The 13,394-nt window shown below is 55.2% G+C and overlaps 2 protein-coding genes across 2 annotated transcripts; one reads left to right on the top strand and one right to left on the bottom strand.

Moving 5' to 3' along the window:
* Positions 1-1,733: 1,733 nt before the first annotated feature.
* On the bottom strand, positions 1,734-9,050 carry EMH_0002910 (acylamino-acid-releasing enzyme, putative; the record flags this gene model as incomplete). Its single annotated transcript, XM_038023109.1, has 14 exons — positions 1,734-1,766; positions 1,928-2,082; positions 2,355-2,436; positions 2,806-2,884; positions 3,266-3,326; positions 3,624-3,891; positions 4,203-4,513; positions 4,760-5,135; positions 5,641-5,725; positions 6,400-6,461; positions 6,672-6,855; positions 7,141-7,232; positions 7,842-7,961; positions 8,289-9,050. The coding sequence occupies 14 exons, from the start codon at positions 9,048-9,050 to the stop codon at positions 1,734-1,736; spliced, it is 2,670 nt and encodes an 889-aa protein (XP_037878963.1).
* Positions 9,051-9,902: 852 nt separating this feature from the next.
* Positions 9,903-13,336, top strand: EMH_0002800 (surp module domain-containing protein, putative; the record flags this gene model as incomplete). The annotated part of the gene is made up of 5 exons (XM_038023108.1): positions 9,903-11,090; positions 11,907-12,082; positions 12,377-12,509; positions 12,678-13,019; positions 13,262-13,336. The coding sequence occupies 5 exons, from the start codon at positions 9,903-9,905 to the stop codon at positions 13,334-13,336; spliced, it is 1,914 nt and encodes a 637-aa protein (XP_037878962.1).
* Between the last annotated feature and the right edge of the window lie 58 nt (positions 13,337-13,394).

Genomic DNA, 13,394 nt, shown 5'->3' with positions numbered 1-13,394 from the left:
TCTCTTTCCCTGTCTCCTCTTTACCTGTCTCTTCTTCGTCTGTATCCTGTATGTGTGTCCTATCTGTTTCCTCTGTACCACCCTGTATATCTCCTCTTTGCTGCTTAGTGCGCATACCGCCTCTATGGGCAGGGGCACTGTGAAGCTGTAGCCAAAGGAAACCTCAGAGAGAACGTCTGGTGAGGACCGACGAGGTTCGCTGCAACGGAGACGTTTCGCCATCGTCACGCAGCAGCCTCTGAAGCAGCAGCACCACTCTGTGCAGCTGCAGCAACAGGGACGCAGCGCTGTACACTGTCAGGCAGCCCCTGGGCCCAAGGGGTCCGCCGCTAGCAGGTACACAGGTGCCGCAGTGCATCAGTAGCCCCTCCACTGCAGCGCCTCAATGTAGCACTAAGCTAAAGGCTCCCTGTGCTGCTCCGTCTGGAGCTACAGCAGCAAACGCAACTCACAGCAGCAGCAGCAGCAGCAGCTGCTGCTGCTGCTGCCTGCCGTTTTCCTCGTAACCCCTGAGTGCACCCAGGGGGGCCCCAGCCTCCCCTCCAGGGAGGAGGATTTATCTGTCTCCAATGACCCGTCTGCTGCACCGGCAAATAATGCCAGCTGCAGCGCTCAGCAGATGTAGACGACTTCCGGGCCGGTCAGGGGCCCCTGCAGCAGTTGGCTGCGGACCCCTGCAGCCTAAGCCGCCTTATAAAGGGCTCAGCAGAGATGCCTTGGCCCTGAACCCTAAACCCTAAACCCTACATCCTAAACCCTACACCCTAAACCCTAGAATGCGGTGAGGAAGGGGTGGTCCGGGGCGACGCGGCGTTCCAAAGGCCGCAAGGAGCAGAAGCAGCTGCTGCAAGGACATAATAAGGCGCCCATTGTGCTGCAGCATGAGTTGCCGGTGCAGCAGCAACCAAAAAAAAGCAAGTGCTGAGGTGCAGCTTCTCCCTCAGCTGACTCTTTCTTCTGCCTCTATAGAGGAGGAAGAGAAACTCTAGGCAAATGCTGCAAAAACCAGAGGCCCGTGTTGATCCAGTAGTCTGCATCCGCCACTGGCCCGTCCAGACTGTGGTTGTCCTCAGGGTACCAAAGCAACTTGTTCCTTTTCCCTGCAGCAGCAGCGGCAACGCCAGCAGCAACAGCCAGTTGAGCAATAGCAGCAATAACAACAGCAGCAGCACACCAGGTAGTTGAGCAGCAGCTGCAACAGCAGCAGGTAGTTGCGCAGCAGAAAGAGAAAAACCAGCAGTCAACTGGGCAGCAGCAGCCCTTTAAGCAGCAACAACAGCGGCAGACAGTTGAGCAGCAGCAGCGAAAGCAACAGCCGGCCGAGGAGCAGCAGCGGTATTGATCAGCAGGCGCTGCAGCAGCAGCAGTAGAGGCTGTTGCTGCAGCAGCAGCAGCATGCATAGCAGCATCCCATGCAGCAGGTGTACCATGGGCATTAAGCAGCCGCCAGAAGAGAAGGCCCTGCGAGGGGGGGACCTGCAGAGGTGTCAGCAGACAGCATACGCACAACAACTCGTAAAACAGCGAAAGAAATAAACAAAATACAAAGAAGCAACCACCCAGACCCAACGGAGACGAGGGGAGGGGCAGAGAAGCCCGTGGGGTCCCCTGTTGCAGCAACTGTACACAACCGCGCTGCTGCAACAGAGAAGGCCGTTAGTCTGTTGCTGCTGCTGCAACAGAGTAGCTGCTGCTGCTGAGGCAGCATGCAATAGAGCATTATGTTGTTGCAGCTACAGGGGCTGTTGCTGCAGCAGCTGCACAGCCTATTGCAGTAGCAGCAGCGGCGGAGCCCAATGCAGCAGCAGCAGCAGAGCCCACCGCTGTAGCAGCAGTAGAAGCTGTTGCTGCAGCAGTAGCAGAGTCTACTGCAGCAGCAGCAGCAGCAGAGGCTGCTGCTGCCGCAGCAGGAGATATCGTATCTCACCCGCAGGTCTTTCGCGCCAAGAGCGAGGAGAAGCGGCGTCTGGATGTTGTTGACAAATTGGGTTGGAGACAGCCGCTGCATCTGCTGCAGAGCCGCCTCTGACGGCGTCTTAGAAAAGGTGAAGTCCTCGCCACAGGACACGGGGAATACAAAGTCTGTAGCAGCAGACAACACAAAAAAAGCAGCAGCAGTAGCAGCAGCAACGACTGCCCCTATCGAGACAGACAGGCAGAGGATGGATGCAGAGAGAGACAAGGGAGAGGAGAGAGGCACAAATAACACGCAATGGTGATAGGAGACGAAACACCAAAAAAGCCCAACAGACAGAGCCATAGAGGAGAACTGCTGTTGATACTGCTTCTGCTGCTTCTTCTGCTGCTGCTGCTGCCCCTGTCGCTGCTGCTGCTGCTGGGGCCTTCAAACATACCGGGAATGTCTGATGCTGCGTACATCCCCGGGATATACGTCACGGGATTGCGGGTGGAGGCGGCGGAAAAGAGGGACGGGAACTGCAGCGGCAGCAACAGCAACAGCAGCAGCAGCAGCAGACTGTACAAGAAAAACCACGGGAAGAGCAGCAGAAATACTCGGGGGGAGAAGAAGCGCAAACAACAAGAAGCAAGCAAACACAAAAAGGAGTAAAAACCAAGTAGCATGCGAAAAAACAATCCAGAAATGAAAGGACAAACAAATACAACAGCAACAACCAAAAGTTCTGCTGTTCTCCGCCGACTGCCCAGCTGCACATGTACCCCCAACCCAACCCGCGCCCCCTCCATTGCCTTCTTATCCCCAGACGGGCCCCAAAGAATCCTAAAGAAACAGCTGCATGCACCTGCATCCAGATGCATGCAGTGCATGCATTTTGCCCTTCTCACCTGCCCAATGAGGTGGCAGCAAAGGAAACCCCCGTGAGAGCCGCCGACAGCAACGCAGAGTGAGGGGTCATAGCCGAACCTAAACCCATAAGAAAAGAGAAAGCTGCAGCAGTATTTAATTGTTTATATGCACTCCTATTTAACTTTGTGTCGTTTCTCCTATGCCGGTGATACCTGTCGAGGCTCTCTCGGCCGCAGGTCCGCGCACACAAAAAGCAAACAACAGGAGCGCCACAGACAGACAAACAAATACAGGCAAACGAAAAACAATATACACGCAAACAAACAAAAGCAGACAGAGAAACAAAAGAAGAGAGAAAGACGAACGACAGAAGACAGGCAAACGAACAAAAGGCGGTATACTGTTTATATAGACAAGCCTCCCAATGCATGCAACAGACTCCTCTCCTCAAACACAAACTCTTCTGGGGTGAAGTCAGGTAACCGTTGGCTGCTGTACCTGCTGACAACTTGCTGCACTATCTGAGCCACGTCGTCCACGTCCTGGCGACCTGCACGGCCTGCAGAAGCAGCAGCAGCAGCAGCAGCACCAGTGGGACCACATGAAGCAGCAGCAGCAGCAAGCATCATTCCCTAGCGATTCGGAATTCATTGTGTGCGTCAGCTGGAGAGACACCCGGGAAGCGGCCACCACGCAACTGCATGAAGTCTACGGGGGACCCAACAGCCGCGAGCCCTTGGGGCCCTGGATGGGAGCCGTGAAGCGACAACAGCAAGGGTTTAGGGTTTCGGAGTGGTGTATGTGAAGAAGCAGAGTTTATAAGGCAGACGTGAGGTGTACAGACACCGCGACAGACCGTGCACGGAGACCAATTCCTCTTGTCCGAAACCTGCAGAGCCTCTGTAGTTAACCGCCAGCACATCGAAGCCCAAGGTGGTGAGGAAGACGACATCTCGGTTGTACGTACAGCTCGCGCAAGAGTGGGGACCCCCGTGGATCAGCACCGCCAGTCGGGGTTCCGTGGGTCCCCTGGGGGGGCCCCCGGCGCGAACGAGCCAGTGGCGTTGTGCATCTAAGTGATAGAGAGACAGAGTCAGCATATGCAATTGCAGCTTCTTCACCGCCTGCAGAATAACAGCAACCCCACCTCGCAGTCACGTACAAACACAAACACGCACGGACAGACTCAGGAGGCTAAGGACGCAGCTAAGCTCAACCGTCCGGTATGAGATATTGCTGCATCTGTTCTGCTCCCGCTGCCGCTGCTGCTGCTGAGTACAGCGCCCTAAGAAGGAAGGCAAACAGAAAAAGTGCCGCACAGCACCCCCAATCAGAAGGACTCCAAAATCTAAACCCTACGAGGTGGCCAGCAGCAGCAGCAGCGAGAGCAGCAGCAACAGCAGCAATAGCAGCAGCGCCAGCAACAGTAGCTGACTCCATCGAAAGCCCCGTCTGGCGCCCCCCTTAGGGAGAAGGCATCGACCACCTCGGCTACAAGGGGCGGCCCCAAGGGGTCCTTCTCGTCCGGCGGCTGCTTCAGCACCGCCTCGTCCTTTATCTTTGCGACGACCAGCACAGGTGGGTGCACAGGGCTGCTGAGCTGGAGGAGCAGCCAGGGCCCCCGGGTATCTCGCAGCAGCACGTCCCCTGCTGCTCCTACTGCTGCTACTGTTGCCTTCAAGTCTGCAGAACCATTCGGGCACGTCCCGCACTCCACCTGCACCCGCCGCACCACCACGCCGCTTGCTGCAGCACAGCGCCCCGCAACTCCGACTCCCACGCCTCACAAGAGCCCCCCATGTTCACCGCTAGGCGGCCCCCTCATCGCTGTTAGGGGCCCATTTCTTCGTTATTAAAGCCCCCCCACCACACTGCTAGTGGCCACTTTGCATTGCACGGTCCCCTACAATTCGTTACTTGTCGCTCGCTTGCTATAGGGGGTAAACAGCTGCACAGCGGCGGCAGCCGAAGGTTCTGCTGTAGTGGTGTTACCTGCAGTGTCTGTAGAGACAGCGATGACTGTCTGGCGACAGCCGATGAAAGTCGTCGCCAACAGATATCCCCGGCTCCGCCACGGGGGCAACTGGTGACAGGCGAGGCCCTGAAAGGGGCGCAGCGGTGGGCCCCCATTGCGGGTCGCGGACTCCCGCTGGGGCCCTGCCACGCAGACGCACGAGAGCTCGGCTCCCCCATGCTCTGTAGAGTGGGGCTTGCCGCTGTCTGGGTGCTGCAGGGAAGGGCCCCCACGGGGAGAGGGGTTGGTGCTGAGAACTGTTCGCCGGGACTTCACCACCCAGGCGCCCCCGGGGCCCTCCCTCACCACCGTTGCAACACGAAGGCGGGCGTTACCGAAGTGCGGCCGCTTCTCCTGTACAGTGTATAGACACCCGACAGACACACATAGTAGAGTCTGTGCTTGCTCTTTAATAGCCGGGAGGCTGCAGCCTGTCCGAGCTGCAGCGCTTGGATGCAGCAAGGCATAAGACAGGGGGGAGACAGCAGCTAGAGCAGCAATTAATAGTTGTTAGTCGTTTGTAGTTTGTATTATTTCCTTTTTAGCTACTAGTTAGTAGCATTTTATATTTATACTAATATTATTAGTTCTTAGTATTAAGCAATTGGTTCTATGCACATTCGTTATTAGTATTAATCTATGTAATAAATATTTAATCTGTGTATTAATTAGTTATTGGTTTCTAGTATTAATTTATGTATTAATTAGTTCTTAGTTATCAGTATTAGGCATCAGTGTTATAGTATATTATTTGTTACTATGTAGGATTTGTTTACACTGGGTTTATTCTCTAGGGCTAAGTAGGCAACACAGAACTCGTTGAGGGGCCCCTGGCTCTTCCCTTCCTGGGGCCTCTCACATATCCTAGGGTCCCAGGCAGCCCAATCATCCTCCCCTGAGAGTGGCAGCCAGAGCGCCTTGAGGGCCCTTTGGGGCCCCCTCTCCTGCGGGTCCAGAGCACGGAGGGCCCCCCCGACGCCAGAAGAGAAAGAAGCCAAGAAGACAGTAGAACGACGGTTTATACAAAAACGTAAACCTAGCCTGATGAGACAGTGCATACACACAATAAACAAATCATATAAAGCGCAATGAACATATAATGTAAACATAAACAAATCATATAAACTAATGATAGAAGCCAATATAACAATAAGCAAATAAAAGAACCTAGAAATCGACAAAATATATAAAAATAAATAAACCATACAAACTAACAACATAGAACTAGTGTAACAACAAACGATTACTATTACAACTAACAATGAACAACTAATACATACTAATAATGATCAAGTAATATAAACAACAGATAAACATATAATACACACTAGCAACAGAACCCCAACACAACAGAGAATAAGCCCCTAGTCCAACAAACCCTAAACCCTAAACCCTTTCTTCCCGATGCCGTCGTCTCTACGCTAAACCCCACACCCCGCCTACAAGCCATACACTCCTCTATAAACAACAAACCCCTCCTATACGCCCTAAATCACTCCTGTAAACCCTAAACCAACAGCTTAAACCCTACAGCAACCGCTTGAACCCTAAACCCCACAGCTCCATGCCGACCCAGGCTATAATATACTATATTTAGAAAGTGGCAGCAGGGCCACACCTGTAGGGCTCAGGAGGCATCTCCGTGCAGACGATGCCGGATCCATCCGGGATAAAGCACGCCTACGCAGCATAGACAGCAATAGACAAAAACGCTAAACCCTAAACCCTAAACCCCCGCAATGCCTCGGCACTACAAACCCTAGACCCGGAGGTATCCATTCAAGCTGTGAGCAGAAAGCCTTCCTCGGCCCCCTTGAGGCCCCCAACAACCTCCTAAGCGACGCAGCTTTGACCCTAAACCCAAGAAGTCCTCAACCCTAGAAGTCATACCTGCGCGCAGCTGACTCCGCGCTGTCTGTGCTGCAGAGGAACCAGCGCCGGCGGTGAGATGCTGCCGACAACCACCACTCCTCTTGAGTGCTGCAGCAGCTGCTCGCCCCAGGTGTCTTTATAGCAGAAGTTGTCGAAGGGAGAAGATGCCTCCTTCTGCTGCGTCTCCGCAATATAGAGGAGCCTGAAAAGCAGCAGCAACAACCGGGTACCCCAGCAGCATGCGCGGCAGGCCGATCGAGCCGCTGCAGCCAACGCTTGGAGGCCCCAGCCTAGCAGGCAGCGGCAGAGCAGCAACAAAGCAGCAGCAGAGCAGCAGCAGTGCATAATCAGAGCCTCATCCTCCCTACAGGTTTTCATCTTGAGGGCAGAAGGAGCCGCCTCCATAGGGGCTAAGCCAGGGGATGCCGTGAGGGGCCAGCAGAGACAGCGCGCAACCGAGATGGGCGCTGCCTGCTGCGCCCCACACCTCAAGCCGGTGCATGGGGGCCCCTGCTGCTGATGCGCTGCAGTTGCTCTTCGTATCCGGAGGGACTGATGTAAGCTGAGCCACCAGACGACCTGCACCAAAGCACACCAACACCCGCAAACCCTAAACCCTAAACCCTAGGCCGCACACCCCAGCTCCAGAAGCCGAAGGTACACGCAAAAGAAATGCACGCTGCAGAAGCTCCAAAGAAGGCCCCTTAAAACCCTCTCTAGCAGAATACGTTCCCTCTTTCTGTTACGTTTAGGGTTTAGGATTTAGTGTTTAGCTCGCCTGAGGGAGAGTGGAACTCAAGGGCCGGATGGGCCTCAACAGGCACTGCAGTTGGCGGCAGTCCTGCGAAGGGGAAGAAGGATATTAGAATTTTCTTCTTCTTATCGAGCATGCGCTGTACAGACACCTCAACACACACAGGCGCGCACAGCAGCTGCAGCAGCAGCGGCAGGGCTGCAGCAGCAACAGGAAAAGCAGCTCTCCCTACGCCAGCAGTGCAGCTGTGTCAGCTGCAACAGCAAAAGCAGCAGCTCAAACAGATGCGCCAGCAGCAACAGCAGCAGCATCAGCAGCTCTACCACTGCAGCAACGCTACAGCAGCAGCAACCCAGCAGCAGCACGCACCCCAGCAGCAACACCACCAGCAGCAGTCACTACAGCTTCTGTCTCTGTACACTGCGGGCTCGGACCTGGGATCCGCTGCAGCGAATGAGAGAGGGGACGCCATCGGGGCTGTCAGCAAACATTTGGGCCGCAGATACATCCACCACGTTGGCGTTGCAGGCCTGCAGCCGCCGCTGCACCTCTTCCTTAACACATCACGCCAAACCCTAAACCCTAAACCCTAAACGCCAAACCCTCACCCCTAAACCCTAAACTATAAGCGCCACAGTCTAAACCCTAAAGCCCTACATGTGGGAATTTAAACACTGAATGCCAAACCCTAAACCGTATATCTCATACCCGAAACCCCTAAACGCCAAACTCTAAACCCAAACATTACACCCTACGGCTAAGTACACCCGAACGCCCCAAGCTCGCGCTAAGCAACCCAGCAGCGCGCAGCCAAGCAAAGGAGCTACTGCAGTAGCCCAGAGGCTGCAGCAAATAGACAAACAGCCGAAGCAGTAGCTCACTTCAAGGCCGCCAGCAGCAGTCGCTGGACCTGCAGCTATTGGCAAATCCTGCTGCCGTTCACCTTGTTGCTGCACCTGCTGTGGCCCTTGCTGCTGCTGCAGCTGCTGCTGCTGCTGCGGCTTCTCATGTTGCTCAGGTTGTTGCAGCTGCTTTTGTTGCTGCTGCAAGTCCTGCTGCTCCTGCTGCTGGCCCCTATGTTGCGGCTGCTCCCGATCCTGCTCCTTGTGCTGCTTGTGCTTTCGATGCGGCTTCTGCTTCTGTTGCGTTTGCTGCTGCTGATGTTTCTGATGCTGCGGTTGCTGCTGCTGTTGTTGCTGATGCTGCGGTTGCTGCTGCTGCGGTTGCTGCTGCTGCGGTTCCTGCTGGTGCGGTTGCTGCTGTTGCGATTGCTGCTTCTGCGTTTGCTGTTGCTGCGGTTGCTGTTGCTGCGGTTGCTGCTGCTGCGACTGCTGCTGTTGCGGCTGCTGCTGTTGCGGTTGCTGCTGCTGCGCTTGCTGCTGCTGCCGGTGTTGCTGCTGTCCTTGTTGCTCTTGCGGTTGCTGCTGTTGCGGTTGCTCCTGTTGCGGTTGCTGCTGCTGTGGTTGCTCCTGTTGCGGTTGCTGCTGCTGCGGTTGCTCCTGTTGCGGTTGCTGCTGCTGCGGTTGCTGCTGTTGTGGTTGCTGCTGCTGCGGTTGCTGCTGCTGCGGTTGCTGCTGTTGGCCCTCTTGTTTCTGCTGCTGTTGCTGGTGATTGTGTTTGCCGTGGCGCCTCCTCTGAGGCATTTTCGCGCTAGAGTGATCCCCTGGTGTCTGTCTGGTTAATTAATTAATTGTCTGCGGTGTATAAACAACAGCGGCGGAACGCCTTGATTCCAGCTTGTTTAATTCTCCTGTGTGTTAGCTGCAGTACGTATTGTTTTGGTTAGAAGGAACAGAGAAGAGACACAGAACGGATCCGCTGCTCCACGGAGAGCGACTACCGACTTAGTCTCGGGCTTCTGTTGCTTGGTATGTGGCTGCACACCTCATTAAAACAATAAATAAAGTAATGTCTTAATCTATTAGACAGCTTTAAAGCCTTCAATGCGTATAAGCTGGAACCATAGTTGTCTCGCGTCTAGCTGGGGCCGCATGCAGCAACAGCAGCGGCTGCAGCAGCCTCTGCAGTGCTGCTGCTGCTGCAGCTGCTGCTCTGCGTTGCGATCTAAGGCCGCCCTCGTGAACGCGCCCCTGCTTTTGTTTATTGTTTTGTTTTGAGGAATTTTCCTCCTTATTTGGAGCACTGTCCGCATCCCCACTTCGCGAGGCACTCGGCTACCGGTCTTCTCCCCCGCGTTGCTGCTGCTGCTGCTGCTGCTGCAGCGGCGGCGGCGGTTACTGCAGGACTGGGGGCCTTGCTGCGGATTTCTCGCAGGGTTTGCACACCATTCTGTGAGGCGCTCAGCGCTTTACAACGTTCCCTTATCTTGGGTCCGTTACGTTCCCCTAGGCCTCTCTCCCTTGCTTGCTTGCCCGCGCCAGCAGTAGCAGCAGGAGCAGCAGCAGGAACGGCAGCAGCAGCAGCAGGGAAGGGCGTGGCTGCATTTGTTCTCCCTTTTTTTTTAAGAATCTCTTCTGTCTGCTGCCTGTGCAACGATGAGCGCTGCAGTGGAGCCGCCGCAGCGGCCACCTGCGCCCTCGGGTGGCGGCGCGGCTGCAGTACCACCTGGGGCAGGCGCTGGGGCACCCCCATCCTCTGGGGCCCCTCCTCCTGACTTGATCTTCCCGCCTGCGGATATGAGGGGTGTGATAGAGAAGACTGCGCAGTTCGTAGCTAAGAACGGGGCAGAGTTTGAATCGCGTGTATTGAGGGAGCAGAGTGCAGCAAAGTTCGGGTTTCTGTTGCCGAACAATCCTTATCATGCATTCTATAAGCTGAAGGTGAGGGAGTTCACCACGGGGGAGGCTGCGCCTACCCCGCAGGTGCCTCAGGCGATTCGTGACATGCAGCAGAAGCAGCAGCAGCAACAGCAGAAACAGCAGCAGCTGCTGATGCTGACGCAGATAGGGGAAAGTGAGAAGGACGAAGCAAAGCAGCTTATAGAGCCCCCCCCACCCAACCAGTTCGTGCTGCAGCACCCGTGGATTGCCCCTGTGGACTTGGACATAATTCGTTGCTGCGCGCAGTTTGTCGCTCGCAACGGGCAGAAGTTCCTTGCGGGTCTGGCGCAGCGGGAGCAGCAGAATCCTCAGTTTGCTTTTCTTAAGCCTTCTCATCATTTATTTTCTTATTTTGCTTCTCTCGTAGACGCCTACACCAAGTGTCTACTGCCTGAGAAAGAAACCCTTGACGCTCTGAGCGAGACTGTAGCAGACCGGCAGGCTCTGCTGGCGCGGGTGCGGCGGCGCATGCAATACGAGCGACAGCAGATGCGGCAGCGACAAGAGAAAGAAAACAAAACACAAGAGGAAAGAAGACTGATGATGTCTCTGGACTGGGAGTCCTTTCATATTGTGGAGACAATCGAATTCACAGAAGAAGATGAACGCCTTCCTCTTGCTGCTCCTATTGACTTCCGCTCCATACCGAAGGAGCTGCCTAAGGCGCTGCTAGCAGATGATCCAACAGCAGCAGATGGTGATGGAGTAGCAACAACAGCAGAACAGGCAGAGTCCATCGCTAAACTTATAGAGGGTGCAGATCCAGACGCAGACGATGAAGCCATGGAAACCGAAGACGAAGAAGAAACACGAGAGCAAGCAGAAGCAGAAAAGCTGCAACAACAAGGACCCGCGGGAGCTGCTGCAGAAGCGGCTGCTGCAGGCCAACAGCAGCAAGAAGTCGTAAGCCAACCCCAAGCCCAGCGGCAGTGGGGTCCCTCCGCATTCCTGTTTTTCATTCTATGCTGCTATGTTTGCACTTCTACGCCTTCCCTTGGATCAGGGAAACACGCTTGTATGCATGCATCCATGCATGCATGGAGGTATGCGAGTCGTTGGTGGGACCCGCTGGGGCGCAGCGGCTACGGGGCGTAGGGGGGCTGGGTGTTTGTTATGATGAGAAGACGCCTTTACAGGCGGTATTTTGTTCTGAGGGCTTCGGGGTCTCTTGAGAGGCACACCGGGCCCGCTGACTCTGCGCAGGGGAACTGAACAGAACCCCACCTCTCCCCCCCCTCCCCCTAGGCGCCTCACGCCGTTAGCCGCTTGCGTCGGTCCCTACGCGGTGCACCTACGCCTCGTTTTCACATGCCCTGTGGCCGCAGGATTGTCTCTATGGATGGGTCTTGCGCTGCATTCATGCTTTGTTGGAGTTGTTCGTTTCTTGTGCGGTTTCTGAGGATTCGTTTTATGTTGCGTTGTTGTTCCGTCGCTCATTTTTCTTTGGTTGTGTTGTTCATCGCCCGCAAGCTGTTTTGCTTCCCCTGGCGTACGTTTTCTTGCCTCTACTTCGTTCGGGTGCATGTGTGTTTTATTGCTGTGCTGTGTATCTCTGCTCGTTTCTCCTGTCTTTTCCTGCTCGTTTGTTTGTTTTTGTCGGCTTCCCTTCCTCACTCGGTTTTGCAGCACCTTGGTAGCCTCCTCAATTCACTCCTTTCATGTGTCTTCAAGTGTTTCTGTGCTCTGCCTGCTGCTGCACCCGCTGCTGTGTCTGCCCAGGCCCCGGCGCCCCCAGCTGCTCTGCGTGTAGTGAAGGGCTACGTGCGTACAAGGAAGAGGCAGGCGGCTGCTGGGGTTACGAGCGGTTTCCAGCGGTGCCCCATCACTGGCCAGTTGATCCCAGCGGAGCAGATGAGTCAGCATCTGCGTATTCTGCTTCTCGACCCCAAGTGGAAGTGAGGCTGTAGTTTCAATCGAGTTTAAATTCATCCTTTTGTTTCTGTTCATTTCCCTTTATATCTTTGATTTAAATCATTACAGCAAGTGATTATACGGGAGTCAGTGTGGCGCTCTGAGCCTGCATACCGACACCGGGCTATGAGGCACACGTAACAGTTGCACAGGCGGAGATCTGCCGCTCTGCGAACGGGAGGCGCTGCGCCTCTATGCAGCAGCAGCTGTTGCCGTTGCTGCCGTTTCTGGTGCTGCTGCAAAGGCTTGCGTGTTCTCTGTGTTGTCTGCGTGTGCAGGGAGCAGAAGGACCGGTTCCTGGAGAAGGCCCAGGCGGAGTCCGCCTTTGCCCCATTAGAAGACGTGGAGGGGTATTTGGCGCAGTTTGTTGCCAAGCGGCCTGACCTCTTCGGATCTGTCGATGATCACGCTGTGAGGCATTTTCTTGTTCTTCTCCGTTGTGCTTCTATTCGCAGTGTTTCTGTATTTGTTTCTCTCGGTCTCTGAAACGCTCGTCATCAGGTGTCTTTCTGTCAGTTTCAGTCCTTTACTGCTTTTCTTTCTACTTGTTTTACAAGTGCTTCTGTCTTGTTTGCGCAGAGGCTTGAGGCTGAGGCAGAAGTAGACCCTTTGCGTGCGGAAGCAACAGTTGCAGCGGGAACGCGGGAAGGAGTCGGGGGTACTGCCCCCGAGGCGAAGAGGCAGCGTGTGGACGCGGCCCCTTCAGCAGCAGCAGCAGGAGGGGCCCAATCTCTGCTCCTGCTGACAGTTGTCTGCCGAGAGGGAGAAGGTCTGGAGGCCCAGGAGGCGCAGGTGGAGGTGGACAGGTCGTTGACGGGCGCACAGCTGAAGCAGTCCCTGCTGGATGCGGGTATCGGCGCGGAAACCCTCAGGGCCCGCGACCTGCAGCTCTCCACTACCCTCAATGGACCCGCGATGCTGGTGAGGCGGCAGACATACTACTACAGTAGCAGCAGGAGCTGCTGCTGCAGTTGCTGATTTCTCACGCACAAGCCCACCGCCTTGTGCTGTGCCCACAGGAGGCATTGGCCCCCAGCTGCAGCTGCTTAGATTTTAGCGTTTCGGGGTTTTCGGTTTCACAATTTAGGTTTTCAGGGTTGATGGTGGCAGGCGCCACGGGTGTTGGATGGCTGTCGTCGTGTGCTTGCGTGTTCCCTTCGCAGGACCACCTTACGCTGTCAGAGGCGGGGATCCGATCGTCAGAGGGGGTTCTGTACCTGTCTGTTGTTTCACGCTGACCATTGGCCACATGGTGGCAGTTGCTGTTTAAATCGTAATGTTGTGCGGAAGTTCATG

Source organism: Eimeria mitis, genomic scaffold (assembly GCF_000499745.2).
Source record: "Eimeria mitis Houghton genomic scaffold, Emh_scaff8, whole genome shotgun sequence".
Lineage (NCBI taxonomy): Eukaryota > Apicomplexa > Conoidasida > Eucoccidiorida > Eimeriidae > Eimeria > Eimeria mitis.
Note: the sequence above shows the minus strand (reverse complement) of the source record. Positions and strands in the feature narration are given on the sequence as shown.